Source organism: Mercenaria mercenaria, chromosome 9 (assembly GCF_021730395.1).
Source record: "Mercenaria mercenaria strain notata chromosome 9, MADL_Memer_1, whole genome shotgun sequence".
Lineage (NCBI taxonomy): Eukaryota > Metazoa > Mollusca > Bivalvia > Venerida > Veneridae > Mercenaria > Mercenaria mercenaria.
The window spans coordinates 8,558,421-8,585,770 of record NC_069369.1 but is presented as its reverse complement, the minus strand read 5'-3'; the positions used below and the strand labels follow the sequence as shown (position 1 = coordinate 8,585,770).

At 33.9% G+C, this 27,350-nt stretch overlaps 1 protein-coding gene across 2 annotated transcripts; it reads right to left on the bottom strand.

Moving 5' to 3' along the window:
• LOC123546437 (endoplasmic reticulum-Golgi intermediate compartment protein 1-like) lies at window positions 1-27,350 on the bottom strand. Of its 2 annotated transcripts, none has more exons than XM_053550792.1 (9): window positions 27,195-27,350; window positions 21,861-21,995; window positions 19,857-19,948; window positions 16,407-16,531; window positions 14,736-14,849; window positions 13,831-13,885; window positions 12,188-12,288; window positions 11,193-11,315; window positions 1-4,274 (listed from the first exon to the last, which is right to left on the bottom strand). In XM_053550792.1, exons 1-9 carry the CDS (start codon window positions 27,212-27,214, stop codon window positions 4,167-4,169), a joined length of 873 nt encoding a protein of 290 aa, XP_053406767.1. In that variant the 5' UTR covers window positions 27,215-27,350; the 3' UTR covers window positions 1-4,166. The 2 variants fall into 2 exon arrangements, with proteins under 2 accessions (XP_053406767.1, XP_053406768.1); XM_053550793.1 differs by lacking the exon at window positions 11,193-11,315 and adding an exon at window positions 9,523-9,633.

Below are 27,350 nucleotides of genomic sequence, written 5' to 3'. Positions count from 1 at the left end.
AAATTTTAAAAAAAAAATAATTAAAAGCTTTGGTCCCTACCGTGAGATAGACAAACAAGAGGGCTGTAATGATTCTAGGACTGTGCTTACTATAAAGGAACAGAAAATTTGAAAGCAGTTTATGAGAAGCTCTGACAAATCTTGACTTAATTTTTCTCACATCTTTAACCATTCTTAATTTTTCATCGGCCATGCAAAACAAATTTGCACCTTCTGTCTATGTTTATTTACAAGATAAGATGATACTTAATAAGACAGATAAGGCAATTAGAAACATTTCATGAAGTCTTACATTTCGAGCAACATTTCAATTAACAAACTAGTTCAAAAAGGTCAAACGAAATGCTAACATAAAGCTTTAAGTTATAGATACGTTCCTGATAAAGTTTGAATATGCTAACATCTGAAACAACCCAATCTAAATGTATAATTCTTCACAGTACTAGTAGCAGTGGATCTCTGTCTGTGTCAGTGCAAGGTAGAAATATTGTTTGTCAAGTGAACATCTGAAGCAACAAAACCATAACCGAAAATGTAAAATCTAGTGAGAGCTAATGAAAATAAGTTCATAATAGAGGTTTCAACTATTTTCTCTGCCATACATCAGGTAAAATGTCATGGCATCATAATTCTATGAAATTTTTGTCATTTAAACTTTAAACCAAAATATTATGTTCCTGTAAATCCTAAAGTTTATTTTGATTAACAACTGAAAATATCAAACATATATTTTTGCTGTTCAGATGCTAAAAAAATACACTTTATCAGAAAATAATTCTTTGTTAAATTCAGTTAACCACTGAAAAACAGGACATAACATTTCATAAGAAGCATCTAACTAGCAGTAGATTTATACTCTGGAAAATGTTTCAAACTATGAGATACAACTGTGCTGAATCAAATAAGTAGCATTAATAGGTAAAGAAAATTGCATAAAACTAAATTATTGCTATTCTACAGCGACTATACAAACCAATAAAATAGAAATCTAGCATTACATACAGTTTTCCAGAAACACATTTTCCAACACATAATAACTAAAATAATTGCAAATTTATGCAAAAAAGTAACATAAAATCTGCTTTGTTGTCACAATGCAGTTTGTAAAACCCTTAACAAGCTAACATGGAAAAAGAAGTCATGACATTAACCATTATTTGCATTCCACTCGCAAAAAGCTTTAAATATTATTGCTACCCTGACACTACTAAACTGCCTCAACTATATAACATATCCTATGTTATGACACTGTACTTTTATCAGTATTCAGGTGGTAAAAACTGCAGCAATAACACATTAAACCAACTAAACAAAAAATTAACAAGATTCTTTTTCCAAAATATATTCTGTAACATGCAACATGCATAACAAAGGAAAAACTAGTTATATCTACTTTACAAAAACAGCTGTTTTCGAATTGTTTGCTAAATACATTAGCATTTAATTTTAAAATAAATGTCTTCATCAGTTAATGTTTAAAGGTGTAACAACAGATTAAACTGCTGATGGATTATGAAAGCTTGTGTCTCGATAGTATACAACCTTGATGGGGAAAATTTTAATCCAATATTACTATCATTGATAGTTTGACACAAAAGCATATCTTTCCTCCATGGAACTGGTTTGCAATTTCTCTGTTGTTTTATGTAGTAAGTGTATTCTGGATGTTGTGAGGTGGTCATAAACTGCCTTATATACAAAACCTCTAGGAAAGCAGACCCACATTCAGCAAACTCCTTCTGTATTGCAGCTGTTATATATAGTCTGAACTGACATCTGTACTTAACTGTTCCTTTATTAGGTCAATTACATTTTCATAATGTATACACATGTCCATTCCTCAACTAAATATACCATCATTCTTTTTTGGTACAAGTGTACCAGTGATTTACATCAGGCATGTACAAAAATGCTGCAGTATATTTAATGAATTCTAAAAACAACAGATATAATGTTGTTGTGAACAAGTGTAAGGCACTCACATCTCTGATACTGGCAAAGACAACATCATACCATCATGTACCATAATATCTTAAGTGTCCCCTAACTATATCTTAGAGAACATTTTTATTCTTCAAGTGTAGTTAGGTATTAGGAGTAAAGCTACATGTATGATCTACTAGGATACAGATAATAAAAGTCCTTCATATATCCACACCCTAGTAAATTTGATCACAAAACATAAAATCCACACTTAAAATGGATAGTTTTCAGTACACGGATATTTTGTAATTTTAAAGTTTTAATTCAGATGGTCTTGTTTGTCCATCTTAGTCAATTTGAGCAGGGTGGTTGAAAGCCACTTTTACTCCAAGTGATTGTCACATTTTGTCACTGTTCAGTAAAAATGTTATAAGGTGGGCCAGTCTTATTTGCATGTGTTACATGTAAACTGAAGTGTGTTAAAAATCAAACAAACAAAATTTTTACTGTTGTCATTTATGACATAACTGAAACACCTGTAAGCTATATCTTTCAGTACATATTTATACTTCCTACACATTGATTATATTACATTTATAACAATCTTAAAATATTGCCTAATTTCAATTATTTACAAACACATTATAAAACCATCCCCCTTAACATTTACAATGTAAATAAACAGAAGCTAATATAAAATTAAGTAACAGTCTTATATTTCAGCCAAATATCAAAGAATGGAATGTTCCTGTTTATGAGACAGAGCAATCCATTTCCAAATTATACTGGTAGCAAGATTAACAGTGAAGGTTTCAAATATCAAGACCTAAATTGCAGTTAAAACTGTATGTCACATACCTCCTGAAAACTCAAGAAAAATATAATCAGACATAGAAGTCCCAAAAATATTATGATGTCCATTTCTTGTTGGTATTGTATACCAAGTTTCATTTTAAATAGATGGAAACTGTAGGAGTTGAGTTAGAATGTTTTAATGTAATATTTCCAAGTCCAAAAACAGGCTATAAGTAAAAAAAATTATAGTTGGATATGGAAAGTCCTGGAAGTATGTACATGTCCACTTGATGCTGATGGCATATACAAATTTTCATTTAAACAGGATGAAAATTATGGACGAGTCAAGTGCACACTGTTTTAATGTGTCTGTAATATATCAAAGCCTCAAAAAGGGCCATAGATCCTAAAAAATTAACGAACATGAAAGTTCCAATTACATGTGCATCTCCACTTCATGTTGATTATGTATACCGAGGATATTACACGAGTGTGTTTTCATACTGAATTTATTAAACAAGTTGAATAAAATAATAAAACTCAATGTGGGAAAACACAAATGTAATATTCTTTAAACACATGTTAGCTTTTCCTGCTGAAACATCAAAATTTCTTCTTTCTTTTACCAATAACAGAACTAGTTAATTAAACAAATGTCTCTTTGAACAACATCAATGTCAAAATTTATTACACTAGTGTGATACCAAAATTATGTAATAGCTTTCTTTCACTCCCACAATAACAAACATGATAAACCAAGTTTCATTTCAACTGGATGAAAACTGTAGCAATAGAGTACACAAGAAAGTGTGACAGACAGACAGATAGACGGACATCCCTTCTGAAGGATAGACTGACAATTCAAACACTATAATTATGCCTTCTGGGTCTTTAACACTAGGGGGAATAAACATTAATTTAAAAGATAAAAGTCTTACGATTTCAAAAAATCTTCCAAACTGAGACCTTAAATCCAGTTAATAATCATACAGCTGAACTATTTCATCCATACATTTTACCATATATTTGAAATTGTATAAACTAATTATCATATATACAAATATATCACTAAATTTTAAGGCCACTTGCCCCCAGAGTTATGTCAAAACACCATAGGTTTCTATCCAAATGAAAACATTTGTAGAGTAACTGAATACAACAGATAAATATTTTGTTGCATGCTACACACTTCAGCTAATTTCTACTATTTTCATTCACATTTTTACTCTTTACATAAATAACTTTCCAGACAACTTTTAAAAGTGGTTTAAGCCAAATCGGACAGTTTTCACATCTTACTTACAAGTATTGGCAAAAAAATATGCTGTATCAATTCTGAAAATACATTACGAGGTTATGTCCCTCTAAACAACTGTACATTATTGCTCTGTTAATAAAATAATAATTTTTTTAAAATTAGAAAATAAAACTCTATATGCAGCTTGTTCTCAGCTCAGTTTTCCAAGCTCCGCCTTCCTGATAATCTCATACGCAGTGAATACACACGAGTCAAATATACCCGCAACTGTAAATGTCCCACCAACTATGGCACATACCTGAAAAACAGTAACAGGGAAAAATTTACAAAATAATTTACTCAAATGTGTACCAGTATGTATTTGGAACTATGCATGCATTGAATACAATACTGCAATGTGGAACATAAATGTTTACACTGACTAACGGCATTTTTTTTCAGTTTCATGTTCATAATGCAGTGACTATGCAGTATCTTTAGTAACTAGATGCCCACGGGCAACATGTCGAGCCTGCCAGCTGTCAGGACTAGGAGTTGCACATGAAACCCTGTCTCATTGAGGCAAACATTTATGCCAAATGAAAAATGACTGCAAAAAGTTACACTAATAAAAGTTATTAACAACAAAAGGAAGTAAATCTTTAAAAAAAATCTAAGTCCACACACAAATCCTTACCAGTAGAGATAGGTCAAAATTGGATGTACCATGCATATTGTACTACAGAAAAGTGGTCTTGATTTTTCCCTACGACCAGTAATGAAAAAGTTAAAATATAAGCTATTCATAATAACAACAAAGGGAAGTAATTCTAGGTTCTTGCACATGACACTCCGTCTCATTATGGTGAACAATTGTGCCAAGTTACATCAAAATCCCTCCATGCATGAAAAAGAAATGCTCCAGACAAAGTCATTCTTGTATCTGACATTTGACCTCTAAGTGTGACCTTGACCTTAGACCTAGGGTCCTGGTTCTTGCACATGACACTCCGTCACATAGTTGTGAACATTTGTGCCAAGTTACATCAAAATCCCTCCATGCATGAAGAAGAAATGCTCCGGACAAAGTCATTATTGAATTTAACCTTTGACCTCCAAGTGTGACCCTGACCTTTGAGATAGGAACCTGCAGTTTGTGCAAGACACTCCGTCTCAATGAGGTTAACATTCATGCCAAATATAAACGAGATTGCTCCATGCATGTCAAAGTTATGGTCCGTACAAACAAATCCGGACGGACGCACGCACATATACAGAACAGCTCAACAAAAATAAGTTAACCCAGGAAAGCTATTTATAGTTACACTTGAACAGTAACTGGTTTTGATACAGATCAATTTCATTAATCACAATTTAACTGCAAGGCAATGAAATCTTTCAATGTACATGAATTACTTGTAAATAAATTTAAAGCTTATTTTGAATCAATACGTATTGTAAATACTGATGACATCTGTAAACTTGAAAATTATGGTTGTCATACTAGAGTTACCTCTCTTTAGTCACTTATGGTGGTATATTTATTTTCATATTTTGACAGCCTAATTGTGCATCCTGTTTAATTTAATTGAAACAAACAGTAATACCGGTGACCAATTTAGAAGTAAGAAGACTGTTTCAAAACTGAAGAATGTGTTTTCCAAAAATAAATAACTTTATTTTTAATCTTGCACCTTCATTTTCCAAGAGATTTAGTTGTAGGCCAATTTGACAGACAAACATTTGGACATATAAACACAGCATGCTCACAACACCTGAAACAGCCTTCAGTTAAACTTACCAAAGTTACCAAAATGAATATAAACCAGAAACCAGTGCCAAACTTTTGTAATGTTTTAAAAAAATTTGTAATAGAAAAGATATAAGTTAGCATATAACTTACTCAGTTTCTACAGCAATGCAAATAATATAAAACTATGTTCTCAAATAACAAGACCATACAAAAATGTACTTCTATTAAACTTTTCTCTACTTTCTAAAACTGGCTGATTTCAATGCATATAAGTAATTGACCAACAGCAAAAATCTGTGAGTCAGTAATTTAATTTAACACAAAAGGCCAATTAAAATCTAAAAAATATAATCAATAACAAATTTTGAGATACATTTATTCTAAAAATAAAATTTAAATACATGACTAATTAAATCTAATCAGTAATCAAGAAAACAAAACTTAACCATAACCTATTAAGTTTAACCTAGCCGTTTCACTGCATGAAGTTACAACCTGTTCCTGTGAGATAAACTGTGTTAGAAATTCACCTCAAAATGCAATACTAAATTAATGTAAGAAACGGCAAATCCGAATCAAAATGTGATATTTTTTTACTGTATCGAAATATAGAATATACAACTCTGTTTCAGTGTTGAAGATTAAGTCAATGTGTATAGATGTAAATGAGTTCAACCTCTGATAAAATTAATTTGACAAATAACAAAATTAGAGTTTTAGCTTAAATATAACAGGTTCTAAATCACGATTTCATTCAAAAATGTTATTTTCACAGGGCTGATAATACATTGTTAATATACTGATTTACACCCAAACCAACAATTCTTTAATTTTATAAAACTAAAATAAATCATTTTGTGTTTATAGTATGTGATATGAATGTATTAAGATACAAGTGTAATAGATGTAGGCATGTATGTGTCTGAATCTGGGATGAAATAATAATTTGTAAATACGTAAATTTTAGGTTATGTGTATCATCCTTAAAATATATATTAGTTCTCAAAACATTTACTCATTCATACATACAGTTAATTTGATACACAAGGGCTATAAAGCAGTATAACTCATCTGACCTTGTTCTTACAACAAATTACCTAATATCCAATTCTTTTCACCAAGATTTCATTAAAATAAGCATTCTTATCATATTTTATGCTTTAATTTGGATCGTTTGCACAACCACATATGACTAAAACATTTGGTTTAACATATCATTTATGGTTGAAATAAAGATAAAAGGTATGGAATCAAAACTTTTATACCTTCTAGAATCATGGAGATAAAGCAAAATCTCTTACCGTCATACAAAGTTAAACAGTGACATGTGCCCGAGGGGGGCGGGGTGCAAATCATGTGTAGAATGTGTTTAGCAAGTTTTCTATAATTTCACAATGGTGACCTAGTTTCTGACTTGATCTAGATTTCACAAAATCAATTTTCTGACATCCAGGTTTCATGAAGATAGATCAGGTAGAAAATGTGGCATCTGGAGTTTTGTCAAGGTTTTTCTATTTTTGCCAAGTGACTTAGTTTTTAACTTCGGACAGTCCAACTTCAAATTTGATCTAAATCATAGTCTAAGATCTGACAGAAAAATATTGCCTTTTGAGTGTTAACAAGGTTTTCGATTATCTGACATAGTGACTTAGTTTTTTAATGTCAGATATCCCACTTTTCATCTTGAGCTAGATTCCATAAAGACAAAAATTCAGCCAAGATTCTGCCAAAGATTTAGTTAGAGCAGGTTTAAAATCTGACATCATAAGGTTTTTCTATTTCAGGACCTAGTCACATGGATGTTAATCACAGATAATCCTGGTTCAATCTTGACCTAGATTTTATAAAAAGTTTTATGAAGATCAGGTAGAAAATGTGACCTCTACAGTGTTACAAGTTCTTCTTACCATATGACCTAAAGACCGAGATTTTCACCCCAGATGATCCATAAACAAGAGGGTCATGATGACCCTGGATCGCTCACCTGAGTAAGATGAGCTACAAGTTTCAAATGTCAAACTAATGATAAAATATTAAGAAAGTCAGTAGGTCACATTCATGGTCAATGAAATTCAGTCTTACGATTTGTGTGCAAAAACTGTGTATGTCATCAAAATTTCAAAGCTGTATCTTAAAAAGCAAGAAAGTAAGTCAGTAGGTCAAGGTCACATTCAAGTGACATCATATTACTTGGGGTCATCAGGTAATTATAATTAAACAGTCCTGGAAATAGGATCAGATGATTTTTAAGTATTTTTCCTATATAACTCACATATCAACTAAGTGACCCGGAGGGGGGGGGGCCTCTTTTAACCCCAGGGGCATAATTTGAACAATTTTGGTGTAGAGGACTGCTAGACAATGCATCATACCAAATATCAAAAGCCTAGGTAATATGGTTTCAGACAAGAAGATTTTTAAAGCTTTTTCCTATACAAGTCTATATAAAATTTGGGACCCCCAGGGCAGGGCCTCTTTTCACCCAAGGGATACAATTTGAACAATTTTGGTTGAGGACCATAAGACAATGCTACAAACCAAATATCAAAGGTCTAACTGTTGTGGTTTCAGACAAGAAGATTTTAAAAAAATTTCCTATATAGTCTATGTAAAACTTGGTACCCCTGGAGCGGGGCCATATTTGACCCTAGGGGGATAATTTGAACAATCTTGGTAGAGGACCACTAGATGATGCTAAATACCAAATATCAAAGCCCTAGGCCATGTGGTTTTGTACAAGAAGATTTTCAAAGTTTTCCCTATATAAGTCTATATAAACCATGTGACCCCGGGGCGGGGCCATATTTGACCCTAGGGGGATAATTTGAATAATTTTGGTAGAGGACCACTAGATGATGCTACACATCAGATATCAAAGCCCTAGGCCCTGTGGTTTTGGACAAGAAGATTTTTAAAGTTTTTCCTTTCAGTTGCCATGGCAACCAGAGTTCTGCATGGAATTCAATTCTTTGAATAATTTTGAAAGGGGGCCACCCAAGGATCATTCCTGTGAAGTTTGGTGTTATTCTGCCCAGTGATTTTCAAGAAGAAGATTTTTTTTAGAAATTGTTGACGCACGACGTACTACGCACGACGGACATCAAGCAGTCACAACAGCTCACCATGTCACTTCGTGACAGGTGAGCTAAAAACTAATTCAAGATTTTATTGGGGGCAAACTTTCTGACCTGGTTTCATTCAGACTGGGTTTAGAGTTGTGACCTTTGGAGTGTAAACAGTCAAATTACTGGTGAAGTCAAAACCAGGTGACAAACAGACACAGTGCTATCACAACAGCTCACCTTAGCACTTCATGCTAAGATAAGCTAATAGAGACTTCTAATCTATAAAGAATGTATATTACAGAATATCATATGTGGTCTACACTATATCATAAGATGGAAATTTTGCAGAAGTTTTCAGTAGCACCAAGAAATCTTGTGATGGAAGGCACTAGGTACTCACCCAGGTATATGTACTATCTATGGTACTGGTAGAGGTGTACAGGTAAATCTAAAAACCTTCAACAATAATCTGGATAGATCAACTAGAAAGAAATTTAACCCAAACCACGGCTCAAATCAGTAGTATTGAAAACAGACTACCAAAAATAAAACTGTATGACCAAAGAAAATATAAATAAAACCCTCTCTCAGCAAGGAAAAAGAAATAAAGAAAGCTATATGCAAAAATGAAATCAATGTGATGTAAATCTATGATGTAAACTGACTGAATGGAAGCACCACAAAACTGAGTTAAACTAAGAAAAGCAATATCCAGATGTTACAGGGTAAATTTTGTGCCAATTACTCACAGTGGTCAGGTAACGATAAAAGGGTTTTCTGGTTTCCGTGTATTGTACAGTGATAGGGCTCATTTCATACTTGAACCAGACAGCAGGAGAACGGTTTGGTATCATCTTTTCCTGTTATAAGTTTATTTACAAGCAAAAGGAAGTAAGTATCACATATTTAACGAGTGACCAACAGATTCTGGTATTGAGTGATTTACTGATATACAGCCAGGGTAGTTGTACATGGTCAGTCTTAGTGGTCACTATTTAACCTTCCATTTTATTAAGCCAGAAAACTGCATTCAAGACAATAAGGTTTATTTCTGTATCCAGAAATCACTCATTACGAAATTCTGTCTCACTTTGACTTTGAAAGTGCTGTCATAAATGCACAAAGAGAGCATACTTTCTCAAATCAATCTGATTTTAATTCACTAAAAGATCCAACACAGTCTTTTCATAACAGTCTGTATCTTTCTATGACCTGCCCAACACCCCTTTGGCAAACAGAAACGGTAAGTTGTAAATGTAATTAGAGAAAGGTATGAGTCAAGTATGCTCTTTTTTTACATTCCACAACACTGCATGTATTCATCATCATGCTGAGTTTAAAAGTTATGACTTGGACATTAAAGTATATCAACACTAGTACTCCTGAAAAAATTGTTGAAAAAAAACAAAGAAATCGTGAATATTCAGCCAAAATGAAGAATGTCAAAAAAAAGGGAAAAATACTCAGATTTATTTATTTACCAGCAATTAATGATTACCATAGATACCCATGTATAATGCGCACCCTCGATTTTGGCCCAAAATCCCGGGGAAAAAACATTTTTGGTCAATTTTGAGGTGGATGGAAAATGAAAGTAAGTTTATATCGACACGGTAATAAATTTTATTTCGCGGCGGGGAGCAGCATCGGTCTCGCGGTACTATCGATTTTTGTTTTCTTGAAAATAAAACATAAAATATTGTTTATTTGTTGTTTTACCTTTAATTAACTATTTTGAATAATAAACAGCAGCTGATTCATATTTCGAATGGTATCTTTCAAAATGACATGAGCTTCTCAATTCAAACCAATAACAAAAGGTGTGATAGTCTTTTTGTCACTATCAAATAGCCAGTAATTACCAGCAATTTACTTGTCACTTCGTGTCAATTATGTTGTTCACAGTTTGATCTCGGTTAAAGATAATTCTCGATCTTTAATCCGTATCATAATTTTTGTGATTTATTAACATTTCTTTCATCAAAATACTTTTAAATTTATATGAAATTAATTTTGTTTGAAAGAAAAATAAACCATTCGATCTTTTACGGAACGTAACGGCAGTCTTAGATTTTAGCGGTGACAGTAAGCGCGGGGAGTAGTTTCCCTTTACCAAAATGGCGAACATCGGTAACAAACTTGTTGAAGTTGGAAAGTTGTCTATACCTGTGTATTATGCACACCCATGATTCGGGGGTGGTCCCGGGGGTCAAAAAACTGCGCATTATACATGGGTATCTACGAATCTAATTATTTTACAACTGCTAAACACATATGGAAAACAATTCTGCCAAGTTTGAAAAGGAATCAAATAAACTGGCTAGTGCTGTTACTTTTTAAAGTCCAAGCCTAAATTTCAGACTCATAGTTTTGATGAATACACACCATATATATATTCCTCCGTGTCCTACACACTTACCGTGGTAAGAAAATGATAAAAAGGTTGTCTTCTTTCTGTATACTGGACTGTTATAGGACTCATTTCATAACGGAACCAAATTGCTGGCATCATATGGCCTCCATGACCATACTGAATTATTTCCTAATGTTAATATAGAAAATACTATTAGAAAAATTCTTTGCAAAATATATAATCTACGTTTATCCATTGCCACAACATGTGCCACTTCTTCAACATTCAGTCATTGGTAGCGAGTAGCAGAAAAAAAGTCCACAATTTATCTGAACATCAATAAATCTCCAACTTCCAATTTATATACGTAAAACAATTTATACAAGTAAAAATGCGTTTCTGAAAAAACTTCTAAGAAAACTACTTAGCCAAGTTACAAAACTTCAATGTTTACAGATAACAGCAGATCTGAACAGGATTCTTTTTCAGATAAACTGTTCATCTCTCTCAGTATCTCATAACTTTTCAACTAAACTAAATGTAAATTATTCCTGAAACAGAAATGGCTAGGTATCATTGTTAAAAATAGCTTATACAATGCCAAAGGATCACAAGAGTTACTCAAGCAGGCATAGGTGCTCAGGATATCAATGCTCAGGTGAGCAAATTTCCACTGTACCTTCAGTTCATATCTAATATTGTATAAATTTTCATAAAGTTTTGAGAAGTTTACATGTTTTTCCCTCTAAATATTGCTAGCAAATTACTGACAAGTCTGATTAAACAACTTACACATTATATCAGAATTTTTTCTCTGCAACTTATTTAACCCTTAGCCTGCTGGCGGCAAGTGATTCTGCCTTTTCTACCAGTGCAGACAAAGATCATGGTTGCACTGTTTGCTATACAGTCAGTCTCTTTTTGGTAAGCACACCTTTTTACAGTTAATGGTACTGTCCAAATTAAAAGATGGACAAGTTCATTTTAGAAATTTAGCAGGATAAGGTTAAATCCAGAACTGTTTAGACTGAAGTATACTGATGAAGAATGAAGACGTTTACCCTGTAAGAATATGTATATTGGTACGGATATCTCTTCGTGTTATCTTTATTCACGTAAACAGAAGGCACCACTCGGATAATGTAATCATGTGTCGCCTGAGCTGAAATATATAAAACAAAAACTGACTCATACATAGTACTGTAGATTTAAAATGTCATTTTATATAAATGCAAGTTACGGTCTTTTTGATATACTACTAATAAGATATAACTATGCTCACTGATAAAAAGTTAGCGTAACTGTTTACTTTAAAGCTCCAAAGATCAACCTACAAGACGTAGTCATTTGATGGCAAAACTTTCTTGGTTCAAAGCTACTATTACAATGACTCAATTATGTATAAGCAGGAATACATATTTAGACTTTAAAACTACACACTGCTGAATTGAAAATACCAGGCTAATTAACTTGATAGGTGTTTTTTACTATATTTAAGAAATAATATATCCCAAATAGCGATTTTTCATTGAATAAAATCATTGTCTGGAGTTAAAGGTGGTCAATCACGTTTAATCAACATTTAATGACATTTTTTACTTTTTGTATATTCTGGTAGAGAATTATTTAAGGAACAAAAAGACCGACATTACATAGAGTTAGATTCCTATTTGAAATGTATATTTTATTATTTTTATAAAATTTTGTAATTACTCCCCTTTAATATGAGAGGTAAGGGAGGTAATAATAATTTTTCAAACTTGCGTTTCTAATGAATTCCATCTAAATACATAATTTTTAATGCAAATATTTTACAAATATATTACAATATGTCTAATATTTCTACATTTCCTTAGGCAAAGTATGTTTATCAAATTTATACTTATGATAAAATAACTCTATCTTGGTTGGGCAACCAGGATAGGAAAATGAAATTTTAAAAATACTTCCAGTGAAAATCTAATTTGTATTAAGTGTTAAGTGAACATAAATGAGTGTAAATGATCAGATGCTAAAGTTTCGAACAAATCTGTTACATGGCCAAAATCTGATTATCCACCTTTAAGATGCAAAGCAATTATATCACAAAGGCGCAGCCGGAGTCATATAATAATACGCACCTAAATGACAATGATTTTATTCATGAGCAAATTATTGTTTGAAAAATATTATCTCGATTCTAACAAGTTATCAAGGATTATTATGTACGTCCTTGACGATATCTATCAAATATGTGTCCTATTCTGCTGAATTCTTTTTCAGCGTGCCGCTATGCTGTCAAAGCTATGACTTAATAATTTTGACGTCAGAAAAATGAAGTGTTGAATAATAAGACATAGTTTTCAGCTTTCTTTGTTTAACAGGAAATCAAATCAGGTCATGTTAGCATAAATATCAACTTCCATGCTTTTAGTGAATAGCAGCAAAATAATCATCAATGTTTTAATATTTTACTGCAGCAGTTCTTGAAACAAGGTTGGTAATCTTCCACAGCAGGCTCAATCCAAAACAAGTTTCCAGTATCTGCCCAATATCAAACTATACATATTTCACTTATTTAACATCTGAAAGCAAACTTATTTCATCTAATGCAAAAAACTAACTTTTCTAAAAAAACTGTTTTGTTTTTCTAATATGATATACCTTATATTTGTAAACATTTCTGAAATATGAGTGAATGCTACCAGAAATATTTCTGACTTACCATTACCATTGCCTTTATCTAAACTTTCCATTGGGTTAAATGATCCCTTCACATTCTGCAAATGTATAACAATATTATATATAACACTTTCTATCGACAAGCCTACATCTACGTAATACTATGAACAATTCAGGCTTTCAAGTGGATCATGAAGAAAATTAAGGGTTAATTTATGGGCTGAAATTGACCAAATTAAGGACTAAAATTAACATAATTTAAGGCCACTTTAAAAGCCATAAAGTTCAAACCCCCTGCAATATTCTGGCAAGACTTCTTGTATAACTTCAGGCCCCGATGAAGGTCTAATATTTGACTGTTGTGGAAGCTTGAAGAAACATTGTTAGCAACTAACATCTATCAAACTATATTCATCATATCTATCGTTCCTTCCCAAAAGTTTGAACAATACCTTACTTTGTTAAATACATTCCTCATTATCTACAATTCTTTCTTTGAGGTTTATAAAACCCCTTAGCTTGTGAACTACATTCCTCAGATCCATCTTTCTCTCCAAGGTCCACAAAAAATATAACTGGTGAACTATATTCCTCATATCTAACTTTCCTTCTCCGAGGTTCATACCAAACTTTAGTTTATGAACTACATGTATATGCTTATATCTATTTTCTTTCCTCCAGATGAGAGCCAAAGCTTAGTTTATGAACTATATTTTTCATATTTCACATTCCGTCTTCAAGGTTAATTACAAACTTTATATTTCACTTCAAAATTTCCTACTTTGATTTTTTAAGGTGCATACCAAACAATATGCTATATAATTATCTACTTTCCTTTCTCCAGGCCGATACCAAGTGTTAGTTAAGAACTATACACATCATATCTACTATTATTCATTCAGGTCAACGCTAAGTCTCAGTTTATGAACTCTATGCACCATATCTTACCTTTCCTTCCTCCAAGTCCATGCCAAACCTTAGTTTATGAACTACATGTCTCATATCACCTTGTGCTGGCTGATGTTTAGCTGCATGTGTTGATACATGGAAATTTCCAGGAACCTACAGAAGATAAAAGAAATTTAAAGAAAAGTACAAAGGTTTTAATTGAATTATTTAAAATTTAAAACACATCTTGAAGTAGTGGTCACTCGACTGAAGCAGCCACTTGCCTTAAGCAGCTAGAACCTTGATGTCCCAAACTGACTTTTTGTTCTAATTTCAATTTGTCTTGAGCTGACAGCTTAATGCAGATCTGACTACAGGTGATATGGGTCTGTTCAATAACAGCTTATCTACAATATGCAGAAAACAAACATGAACTGTGGTCAAAACAATACCCGTCTTGTACACAAAATATGTAGAAACACACCCCTTTATATAATCCAACATTACACATTATCAACAACACATAACATTTGATACCAGCTGGTGCCAGTAACTTAAATTATCAGTAAATACTCAGCCATCTGCTACAATTTAATCTTCATTTACAGTAAGATAAGAAATGTATCCAGTCACTTTACAAAGTGAGTTGGCTGTAACAGTAAAGTAACCTTCTCTTTTTTTTTTTAAATAATCACATTTTGAGCAAAAACTTCAATATATACCTCACCACTGTCAAACAAAGCACTGCCTCTGCATATTAAACAATTAAGTTATTCTTTTATTCTCGGAGAAATACCTTGTAAATTATTTATCTTATTTAATAAGATATGTTCATTATCACACATTCCAACACTCACTGTGCCAATGTAGGCTACTTTTCATTATACCAATTCCTATTTTTTTTGTGTAAATTCATTGGGATGAAAATTGTAGTCATCTTCTTAATTCAAAATACGTAACTTGAAAAGGATTTTGTAACATTATGCTACAAACAATACAAGAACTGTCCCATTACAGCATGCTGTTTATTCCAAGGCTTGTCAGTAATTGGATTTTCTATCTAAGATCAGGTATAGTGTCTGTCCAAATTCTTGTAAGGGATTTAATGCTGTGATCTTGTTCAACTGCACCCAACACCTTTGTGAAATTTCAGCCAAGCATCTGCATCAGTTCTGGAGATCCTTATTTCCAGGCAAAACTTTTCGTAGTCAAAAAAGGAACATAGCTTTGTCAAAATACAATACAGATTTGTTGGATATGCACCTTTTGCAATGTTTTATCCACAGCAATAACTTGCTTAACGTTTCAGTTCAATATCTGCAATGACTATTGACAGAGCACTTTGTATGCAAAACTTCAACCAAGAAGACCAAGACCAGAAATAATTTTGTTAAATTCAGTTATGGGACTGTTGTCATAACATTGTGTCAATACCTGAAAGATGAGTGTGAATTTTTAATGTAATATTTGTACTTTTAAAAAGTATTGTTATTGAAAAACTTTAACCAACCTTTACATGTTTAAAAAGAGCATAATTCTCAAAATATTGCAGGATGACTTCAGGAGCTATGGGTATGAATCTTGTTACACTAATGTTGAACTTCATTATCTTGGACAGACTCAATCAAACCAAGTCTCCTATCATTTTGCTTGACTGCATTTGATCTTCATATAGAATTTATAAAAACTATACTATATAAACATATATAATTATGGTACTCCAAACATTACCTTGTTAATCAAGAAATGAGTTTCCATTCTGCATCCTGTATCATCATTTTGTGGAATCTTTTCAGTGTTGTCTTGGAAACCAACTTCATGTCTGCCCATATCATCTTGAATGTCCAATCCTACAACTGTAATATGTACTCTATCAGCTACTGGAGTTTATTCAGTAAAGGCGCAACCAAGGCTCTGTCCAAGACTTTGTTTAATTCTATGTTTAATAACAACTAGAAAATGCTTTTGTAAAAAAGCGCATGTCTCCCCCAATGCAAAGTCCTATAGGCAAGAAGTCAATAGGGGTCAGGAGCGAAAGTCAAAGAGACACTGATGGTTGGCTGCAATAGGGATCATCTACTTGGCATGTCCAGTCATCCCACTAAATTTCAACACTCCTGGCCTAGTGGTTCTCAAGTCACTGTTTAGGCTCCTTTGACCTTGACCTTTGATCAAGTGACCTCAAAATGAATAGGGGTCATCTACTCTGCATGTCCAATCATCCTATTAAGTTTCAAGATTCTAGGTCATGTGGTTCCCAAGTTATTTCCAAAAAATGATTTTACATGAACAGGCCACTGTGACCTTGACCTTTAATTAACTGACCCCAAAATCAATAGGGGTCATCTACTCTGCATGTTCAATCATCCTATGAAGTTTCAACATTCTGGGTCAAGTGGTTCTCAAGTTATTGATCGGAACTGGTTATCAATGTTCAGGCCCCTGTGACAATGACCTTTAACGGAGTGACCCCAAAAACAATAAGGGTCATTTACTCTGCATGAACAATCATCCTATGAAGTTTCAACATTCTGGGTTGAGAGGTTCTTAAGTTATTGATTGGAAATGGTTTTCCGTGTTCAGGCCCCTGTGACCTTGACCTTTAACAGAGTGACCCCAAAATCGTTAGGGGTCATCTACTCTGCATGAACAATCATCCTATGAAGTTTCATCATTCTGGGTCAAGTGGTTCTCAAGTTACTGACCGGAAATGGTTTTCAATGCTCAGGCCCCTGTGAACTTGACCTTTGACGGAGTGACCCCAAAATCAATAGGGGTCATCTACCCTTCATGACCAATCATCCTATTTAGTTTCAACATTCTGGGTCAAGTGGTTCTCTAGTTACTGATCGGAAATGGTTTTCAATGTTCAGGCCCCTGTGACCTTGACCTTTGAGGGAGTGACCCCAAAAAACAACAGGGGTGGTCAACTCCAGCAGCCCTACAACCCTATGAAGTTTGAAGGTTCTAGGTCAAATGGTTCTCCAGTTATTGCTCGGAAATGAAGTGTGACGTACGGACCGATGGACAAACGGACAGGGCAAAAGTTACTGATCAGAAATGGTTTTCAATGTTCGGGCCCCTGTGACCTTGACCTTTGACAGAGTGGCCCCCAAAACAACAGGGGTCGTCTACTCCAGCAGCCCTACAACCCTATGAAGTTTGAAGGTTCTAGTTCAAATGGTTCTCCAGTTATTGCTCGGAAATGAAGTGTGACGTACGGACGGACAGACGTACAGGGCAAAAACAATATGTCTCCCCCAGAGGTGGGGAGACATAATAATCAGTGCCAGCTGCTGACACCATTACGGTTCCAGGTCTGATATCCAGCCCTAGGTAATACCTTAAAACCTTTGAAATTTGCAGTATCCGAATGGCTATTGTACACACATGTATATGCAATACATCTAAATACAGGAAATAATCCAAACAATGGTAGCCATGACTTTTTAAAGACTTATTTCACAGCGGCAATGAAAGAATCTCACAATGTTATGTTGTATGTTAAATACCTGTTGTATGTTGTTAACTTTACTAAGAATATTTATAAAATCTGAACTGAATTCAAATGACTCAGAATATTGTTAGCAGCCAACAAATGGATGTATGGTGAGTGATCACTGTGAGGGGACAGGGGACATAACAAGAGCTGTTTGTTGACAGCGAGCTTGACTGTATTCGAAGAATTGATGGAAGTATGGGGTCAAAATATTACCAGAGATTTTCAGACAAAAGAAGAAAAAAGATAAGACAAACAATGTATCTGTATTTGTGGATTTGGATAAGTCTTTCACTATATGGCAATGTGTGACCATGATGGTAAGCAAGTGTTCAAAGTTTCAAAGCCATACATCAAACAGTTTAGACAAAATATGGAATGGTATGCAAAACTTAACTAATTTCTATGCCAAAATAGGGTCACAACTGAGCTAAAGTCCTTGTCTTAGTTATTTAATCTTGCCTACATATGTAGAGTCTGATGGTGAACAAGTAGTCAAAGTTTCAAAGCCATATGACAAACAGGTTAGGCAAAATATGGACTGGTAAAAAAATTTAACTGATTTCCATGTCCAAAAGGGGCCATAATTCAGCCAAAATAGTTGACAGATTTATGTACTTTTGCCTACATAAGGAGATCATGACAATAAACAAGTGTTCAGTTTCAAAGCCACATGTCAAATAGTTTTGACAAAATATTGACTTGTTACAGAACAAAAACTGAGCCAATTTCCAAGTCCAAAAACCACCATAATTCATCCAAATTAGTTGACAGAGTTACGTACTATTGCCTACAGATGGAAATCATATGATAAACAAGAATTCAAAGTTCCAAGGCTTCATGCCAAATTGTTTTGACAAAACATGGACTTGTAAGAAAATTGTACAAATTTCCAAGTCCAAAAAGGGCCATAATTCAGCCAAAATAGATGACACAGTTATCAACTCTTGCCTACAGATAGAGACTGTTATAATAAATAAGTGATTATAGTTTCAAGCCATATGTCAAACAGTTTACACAAAATATGGATTGGTATGAAAAACTTAACCAAGAGGACCCATAATTCAGCCAAAATCCTTCATGGAGTTATGTACTCTTGCCTAAAACTGGACATGGTGATGGCACACAAGTGTTGAAAGATTCAAAGCTTTATCTTAAAAGGTTTGGTTGAAATTAAACTGGTACAAAAAACTTAACCAAGGTGTAACAGCAATGCAGGCGAGTAGGACAGCTCTACTTATTCTTCGAATAGTCAAGCTGAAAACAGCAATCATCACGAGCATTATTAACCCTTAGCCTGCTGGCGGCGATTAGTTTTGCCTTTGCGACCAGTGCAGACCAAGATCAGCCTGCACATCTGTGCAGGCTGATCATGGTCTGCACTGTTTGCTATTCAGTTAGTAAATTTTCAGTGAACACCCCTTCGAATAATAAATGGTATTGCCCAAACTGAATGACGGAACAGTCCTTTTAGAAATTTAGCAGGCTAAGGGTTAATGGGGATGTTCCTTCAAAGATTTACACATTTTACAGATGGTTATCTTTTCGAAATTCATTTCATCACCAGTTGTTTCCAAGCCAGCACCCTTCTATATTCCAAGCAAGTGAGACCAATGTAAGTACATATTAAGCCACTCAAGTTCGAAGTAGCTCAGTATATCTACCAGGTCTTGTATACTTACATTCACATTTTGTATTCATCAAGGTAATATTTAAAAATACTGGAATTTTTTCTGAGTATTTCACAGGGTCATCTACCACCAGCTCACTGACACTGTAATATAAGAAAACATTTTATCAAATTAAATTTGTCTTATTTTTTGTTTACAAATTTAAGCTCCACCTACAGTATGTGACTTTCTGGGTTAATAAAGGACTAAGTAAATATAAATTTCCCGATAATTTGATAAATATTGCAATGCCACTGGACAAAAAATAATTTCATACACTAAATCATTTAATAATGCAAGATAAACCAAGTTTATCCTGAGGCTTACATCTTAACTGAATAATTTAAATTTACATAAGGTTGTCATTTCTTAATTTACATCATAGGTTGTCATTTTTACTATCAATTCTTCAAGCAAAATAAATAATGACTTAACATTTAAACAAGTTTACACCTGTATTTTTTCTCATTAAAAGATATTTTAAACATAACCTGCAACACTTACAATTGTGACTTTCAGCAAATTATTTTGCAAATTGGTGACTTTCTTATTTTAATAAAATATTCCAGATTAAAAGTTATATAAATACAGCTTCTTAATGAAACAGCAGCAAAATGGCTAGAAAAAATCGGAAGTCTAGTCAGTGCTGTGATAATTACCTCTTGAAAATCAAAACAGAAACTGACAGATTAAAGCAAGAAGCTGCGTTCAATAAACGCTTGATGCCCCCGGTGGCATCCTTGTCGATACAAAGCAACCCAAGTCCTAAATGAGGTCAAGGTCAAACTGAGGTAAGGTGATGTTTTAAGATGTGGAATGGTCACAGGTTACATCTGCATTAGTATCAATTCATTCTTGTAAGCGGTATTAATGCTAGACAAAACGGTCCCATTTTGTTTACCAAGAGATGGCCCATATAAAGCAACCTAAGTCCAAAATGAGGTCAAGGTCAAACTGAGGTCAGGTGATGTTTGAAGATGAGGAATGGTCATAGGTTACATCTGCATTGTATCAACTCATTCTTGTAAGCGGTATTGATGCTAGACGAAACGGTCCCATTTGGTTAACCAAGAGATGGCACATATAAAGCAGCATAAGTCCAAAATGAGGTCAAGGTCAAGGTCAAACTGAAGTCAGGTGATGTCTGAAGATGAGGAATGGTCACAGTTACATCTGCATTAGTATCAAGTCATTCTAGTAAGTGGTATTAATGCTAGACGAAACGGTCCCATTTGGTTAACCTCGTACGGACGGACGGACGGACGAACCGATTGGACGTTCACTATATGCCTCCCGCATCAGTAGATGCCGGGGGCATAAAAACATTCTGAATATTTATTTTGACCAAAAGTACTAACCTCTTACTAGGAATATAGATGTATGTAATGAGAATTTTATAGAAAAGTTTAAGAACAATATAGTATTTTATGTACACCTGAATACTTTCAAAAATATCACTCTGATGCAACTTTCACTCTAAACAATTCATTCTAACACAACCCAAGTGGTTTCTCTATTAATTATTATGAGACAAAGTGAATATGTCATGAAAATGAAAAGGGCACTAAACAGGCAACTATCTGGTAGATGTCATCAAGTACATTGGTAGTAATCCTTCATGTTACAATCAAAATAATATATGCCGAACAGTGAATTGCTCTTGAAAAAAATCATTGTCATTCACATGCATATACATTATGTATTATTATTTCACAAGGGCTGTGCCTTTGAGATATAATTCCTTCCGATCACATCTGAACTCAGAACAGTGATCTTGTTCAAAAACAAAATCATCTTATTAATAAGTTTGTTATTTGCAAATTCAACCACATTTTCATCAGTGTCTTTCATTGTAAAACTGATTTCTTTTAAGCAGAGTTTTCTATCTTATCATTAGTTTTTGTGTAAGGCAATGATTTGTGTCTGGGGGTTGGAGGTTCAGCCATACCCACACAATTTCAGTGAGAGGAATATTTGTGCAGGCATGAGCTCTGTAATTGTATATAAATCACTTACACTTCATGTTGGAGGAATCCAGCGAGCTCGGACAGAAACAGATATAGCATGAACAGTACACTGCATATTGATATACATGCTCCAGTCAGTGTCGGTTGGGTCAGATCCTTCGGTACCTTCCGATATATGTCAAATCTGAAAGAGAGAAATTGTTTAAGCTGGTTTTCATTTCATCAAAAAATGCTTCAGAAATACCTAACTGATCATTAGGAAAAGAGTGAACATCCCAGTTGATAAGATCTCAAAATATTATGTCTAAATACTTCCTGTATATTGTTTTATTGTAGCCAAAATATTGATAAAATCTTAATTGTATTCAAATGAGATGCATTTGAAAGGTATTGCTGGAAGACAGCAAATGGATGTATAGTGAGTGATCACAATAGTGCTAGAGGGCACGGGACTTAAAAATAGCAAACAGTGTGAGCACATCATCTTCATCTTCAGTAATCGCCTCATTCTAGAAGAGTAATTACTCATGATTTGATTAAAATACTGTACATGCGCAGTATAAAAACATCTGAAATACTAAAGTCTCTCTTTGTACACTGTTTAAAAATTTAAAATTATATACACGTCTAGACTGCTACGCCTATTCAGGTCCTTTCAAACTATAGCTAGGACATTGACATTATACATTAGACAAGAGGCCCAAATAGGTGGAAGTTGCTCACCTCAGGAGGACTGTGACTTTAAACTACGGCTGTCATCGATAGAAACGATATCGATGTATCAACGATATATTTTTGTCGATCGATTATCGATTCCCATTTTCAAAAATCGATATTTTACAGAGAGAAAAAACTATCCAGATAAACACCCAGACCCTCAAAAACAATTAAGTTCACAAAATTGTACATTTAGATAAATGTAAAAGAGAAGTGAAGGCAAAATAAAAATGAAAGATTTTATTAATTTTTATTTCTTTTATTTCATAAATACAAATACAACACAATCAAACAGTAATATGATAAGTATGCAATAAAACTAAAAATAGCATTTACAGGACGGTATATAGTATGCATATGAACTAAAAGGTTGTTAATCTAACTTAATAATCGGTATATCGATGTATCGTCGATATTTGTCTTCTGATATATCGGTATTGTCGATATGCCAAAGACCCAATCAATGACAGCCCTACTTTAAACCTTAACTGCTTCGATCAATATCAGTGAAGATCCATTAAGCAAATCATTAAAACTATTTTAAAGATTTTTCCATTGTTTGCTGTGATGACCCCAAAACACAAGAACATTATAAAGCAAACTTGAGAGCTCTCAAACCAAACATGCTGAAAGTCAAGTTTGGTAAAAACAAGTTCAAGAGAAGATGATGTTTAAAAACTTTTCAACTCTGGCAGCCCCTACCTACAGTCAAATGGAAATGCTTAAATGAAGCAGAGAGAGGTTTATACAGACCAAGTTTAGTAAAGATCTTTCAAGTATTCCATTTCTATTGTTACCTCTGTTATGCAGAACAGTCTGAACAAACACATACATGTATGCTATGGAACAAGGTTGTTGAAGATTTATTAAGTGCTTCATAAGCACAAGTTATATTTCGATCTTCTCAGATCATTATGCATGACTTTTATGTCGTGTTATTAATTGGTACTGTTAAGTTTATCTGCTTGAACATTTCGGGCTGGGTGGTTCCAATACTCCCGCTTTCATAGTTTTGGATATTGTATAATCACCCCTTGGATTATGGTGCCTGCTTTTTAATTTTATCTTTCGACAGTTCCTGTGATATGCATGCTACATAACCTCAGATCCCTTTCTAAATTCCAGTTTGTTTAGTTCTGCTCATTGTTTTCTCGTTTAGGGCAAACCCATTATTTTAACTGGGGACCATACGCCACTTTTCATGGAATTACATGCTAGTGTATCATTGAAGGTTCCATGAGCACCACCCTATGAATACATCTGCGGATGTTTCTAAATTAATTTTTGTACTTTTAGCATGTTAAATGTTGAGTTCTGCTCAACCTGGGGCTAGAAGGCATGGACGGCATGCATTTCCACTATTGGCCAAGAACAGGTTCAATCAAACCGAGCCTGCAACATTTTCATTTTTGTTGTGTTGAGCGACCTGTCAAGTCTCCACTTTTTCTATTTTGTTTAAAGTTTCTTTTATAATTTTATCACTACAGTCCCTTAAAAAGATCAAGTGACACCACCTGTACAAATTTGGAAGAAGACCATTAAAAGGTGCTACAGACCATCAAGTGGTTTGAGTAATAAGAAGTTGTAAAGACTTTTTCTAATTTAAGTTCTATCTGTCCCTAAAAAGGACCAGCGTCAACAATTTGAACACATTTTAAAGAGATCATCACAAAGATGTTTCAGATCAAGTATGGTGAACATCCATCATCTGTTTCTGACATGAATTTTTTAAAGGAGTTTCTATTTCCTAGTCGTCCCTGTAAGTGCCTATTGGAATCAGTTAAAAACAAGATTAAGATTTGTGAAAATCCATCTGCTGAAGGGAGTCCGTAGTAAATTTACAGACAGAAAAATCCTTAAATGTATGAATTGTCTATATTTAATTACAGAATGTCTGTAAAAAAACAAAAATATCTTACTATTTTTTTTTTGAACTTGAAGGAGAAAAAACATTCTACCCAGTGTAGGACACGAACCCATGATCCCCTGCTTGTCAGTCAGTTGCTCTACTAGTCCCAATCCAGCTACCTCCCCTGACGGTCTGTACACAGAGTAACAAGCAATGGCTTTTTAAAATCCGCGTAATTGAGGTACTTCAGTCTTTGAGATATGATTGATAGTACAATTTTGATTTAATGGCAAAAAGAAAAATATCGCTGAATAGAATTTTATTCTTGTTCTTGGTTTTGTGTCATGAGCACTTTGCAGTACCTGAAAAACTTGTCTACCATTGACCTATATTATCGCTTTGTTTTTCTCCATTGGTGATGTCACAGCTTTATTACATCACTATTGGTGTACATGTATTTCATTCGCCATCAAATATACCTTTCGGGATAGCATTTAAAAGGCAGCACACCATCTTTGGCTGATTCTACATGTATTAGTGCATAACTATTTGTATTTTTACAACTTAAACAAGGAACAAACATCAAATGCAATTGAAAGCAAAACATGTTTGGAGAGATGTATTTACAGGGCTCTCATTTGGCAAAATTTGGGGCCGAATATCGGCCCCATTCCCCCCCTCACAATGGTATGTTTTTTCCCCCATTTCAAAAAAATTCCCCCCTCAAGTCCAAGAACATCAGATTCAGTGCTAAGCGCTTTGCAGTTGATTTGTTGGCCTTAAAATTTTATTGTTTGAAACTTTCCAAAAATTCTGTGGCTCAGAGAAAAAAAACAGTGTGATGTCTAAATAAGGTTGTTTATATTTGGCATAATTCATACAGCAGAGTTTATAATTAACAGAATTCAGGTTTGGGTCAGTAAAGTTGAAAAGAATGTTTATATCTGTTTGTATTTCTTTTCGCGTTTGATATTCCCCGTCAAAAGAATTTTTTTGAAAAATCATGCAAATTCCCCCCTTGCATGGACCCTGGCCCCAGTCCCAAAAAGCAAACGAGAGCCCTGATTTATATCTATTCTCATGTGCTTGTTTTTTTATGAACACCTATGATAAAGTTTGGTGGAGAAATTGAGCACAATCCTACACTGTGCTAATTGCCGTATGTTTATGCATATATTTAATAGCTATTTTTTCAATAGGTTTTATGCAGAATATGCTATTAAAAGACTGTTTCTGTTCACAAGATTAATGTTATAATTACCTACAGCAAATTAAAATATTTCTTTCATTTCTTATCATCTGGAACTTTAAATTTATTTTAATATACGAATCACTAACAACTGCGCCTGTTTTCAGATGTGAATGAGTAGGACGTAATATCAGACTGAAATGAAACGAATGATAATTATGTCACAACCTGGACTAGTGCTTTGCCAACTGAGCTAACCAGGCTTCTGGTTACAACAGGTCAGAGACTTCACCTGGATTGAGAGACATTCTCTCAATCTAAACATTGTGTCTTGTTTAAAAGACAAAATGTCTTTCAATTGAAAGACTGGATTTAGCTTAAGTGTTGAAAAACCATGAAATCTTTGTTAAAACAATCATTTCATTACAGCAACATTATTTATTCATTTAAACAACTTGTTATTTAAGATAATTAAATTAATTTTCTACCTTTGAAATAAATTTGCACATTCTCAAATGAGTGTTTTGATTATTCTTTCATTATTTTTTATTGCTTAAGCTAATTTGACTGTTTTGATCAAAAGACATTTTGTCTTTCTATGACTATTCACCATATCGACATTATTGATAAATCCCGTTTTCCGGTATTTCCGTACATAGGGTTAGGGGGGTCGGCGAGATTAACCGATATAAAGACTGTGTACACTATGAGCGATTATTTTTGCCAGAGGATAAGTATTTATGAAAGATCTTTCTCACAATGGAAATACTATTCTACGACTTCGGCAACATTGTTTTTTGCAAAAATAATCTGTTTATCTTGAACAATGCAAAAAATTTCACACCTTCGGTATCGAGCCACGGAAGCGGCAGTGTAGAATAAAAGATAAAATTTCAAAAATAAAGTAAACTTTGAGGATATTTTTGCTATATCTTAATTACAACAATGTTTAATGATAATCTGCAATACTTTTTTTTATTCATTTTCTTTGTTTAAAACTTTAAAAAAGGATAATCTAAACACTACCGCCATGTAGCGTAATGGCCGATACCCCCCTCACCGTGAAAACGGGAACAGGCGTTTATTAGTGGTTTATACCGGAAAACGGGATTTTATCCATAATGTCGATATCGTGAATATGAGACAATGTTTAGATCACAAGAATGTCTCTCAAATTATCCAGTTGAAGTCTAGACGACCTGTACAGCACTGTATAGCCCCTGCAAATTTCATGCTCGGTAGAAACCTTTCCATAGTAGTCTGCAATGCCTTAATTTACCTTGTTGCCAATGTACTTCTATGGAGGAAAACATCTGCTTACTTAGCATAGGACTCGAAGGCAGGACACCCTGCATATGCAGGTGCTAACTGAGCTTATTGAGCTTATGGTTACTCTGAAGCCATAATTTGAATCACCAGAGTAATCTAGACCTAAAACATATTTGCACCATAGACAACTGGGTCCGTGTGGACATGCGTGCAGTGCACCATGCAGATAAATGGTACAGAAAACCAATTGTGCAACTTGCATACATGTAGAAGATTTGAAGAAAAAAGATATCTGGAATTTCAGCGCAAATGCAAGTAAAACATTAACAATGAGATAATTATTTTTGCACTTTACGAACCTTCTTATGTCAAATTGCATAATGGCAAGTCCAACAATCAATGACAACAATTGAAATCAATCTGTGACGTGGAAAATTGTCCACCAATCTGTCAACCACTGCTGTCAACGATGTTTTCACCGGAAATTACGTTCCCACGTGCGCTCCAACGATTGG

Excerpts from the sequence above, each read along its gene's own strand:
- LOC123546437 (XM_053550792.1), bottom strand. The coding sequence starts at position 27,214 with ATGCAATTTGACATAAGAAG. Across the intron at positions 21,996-27,194 it reads ATGCAATTTGACATAAGAAG|ATTTGACATATATCGGAAGG; the intron begins GTTCGTAAAGTG and ends TCTCTCTTTCAG. Across the intron at positions 19,949-21,860 it reads GGATTCCTCCAACATGAAGT|TGTCAGTGAGCTGGTGGTAG; the intron begins GTAAGTGATTTA and ends CTTATATTACAG.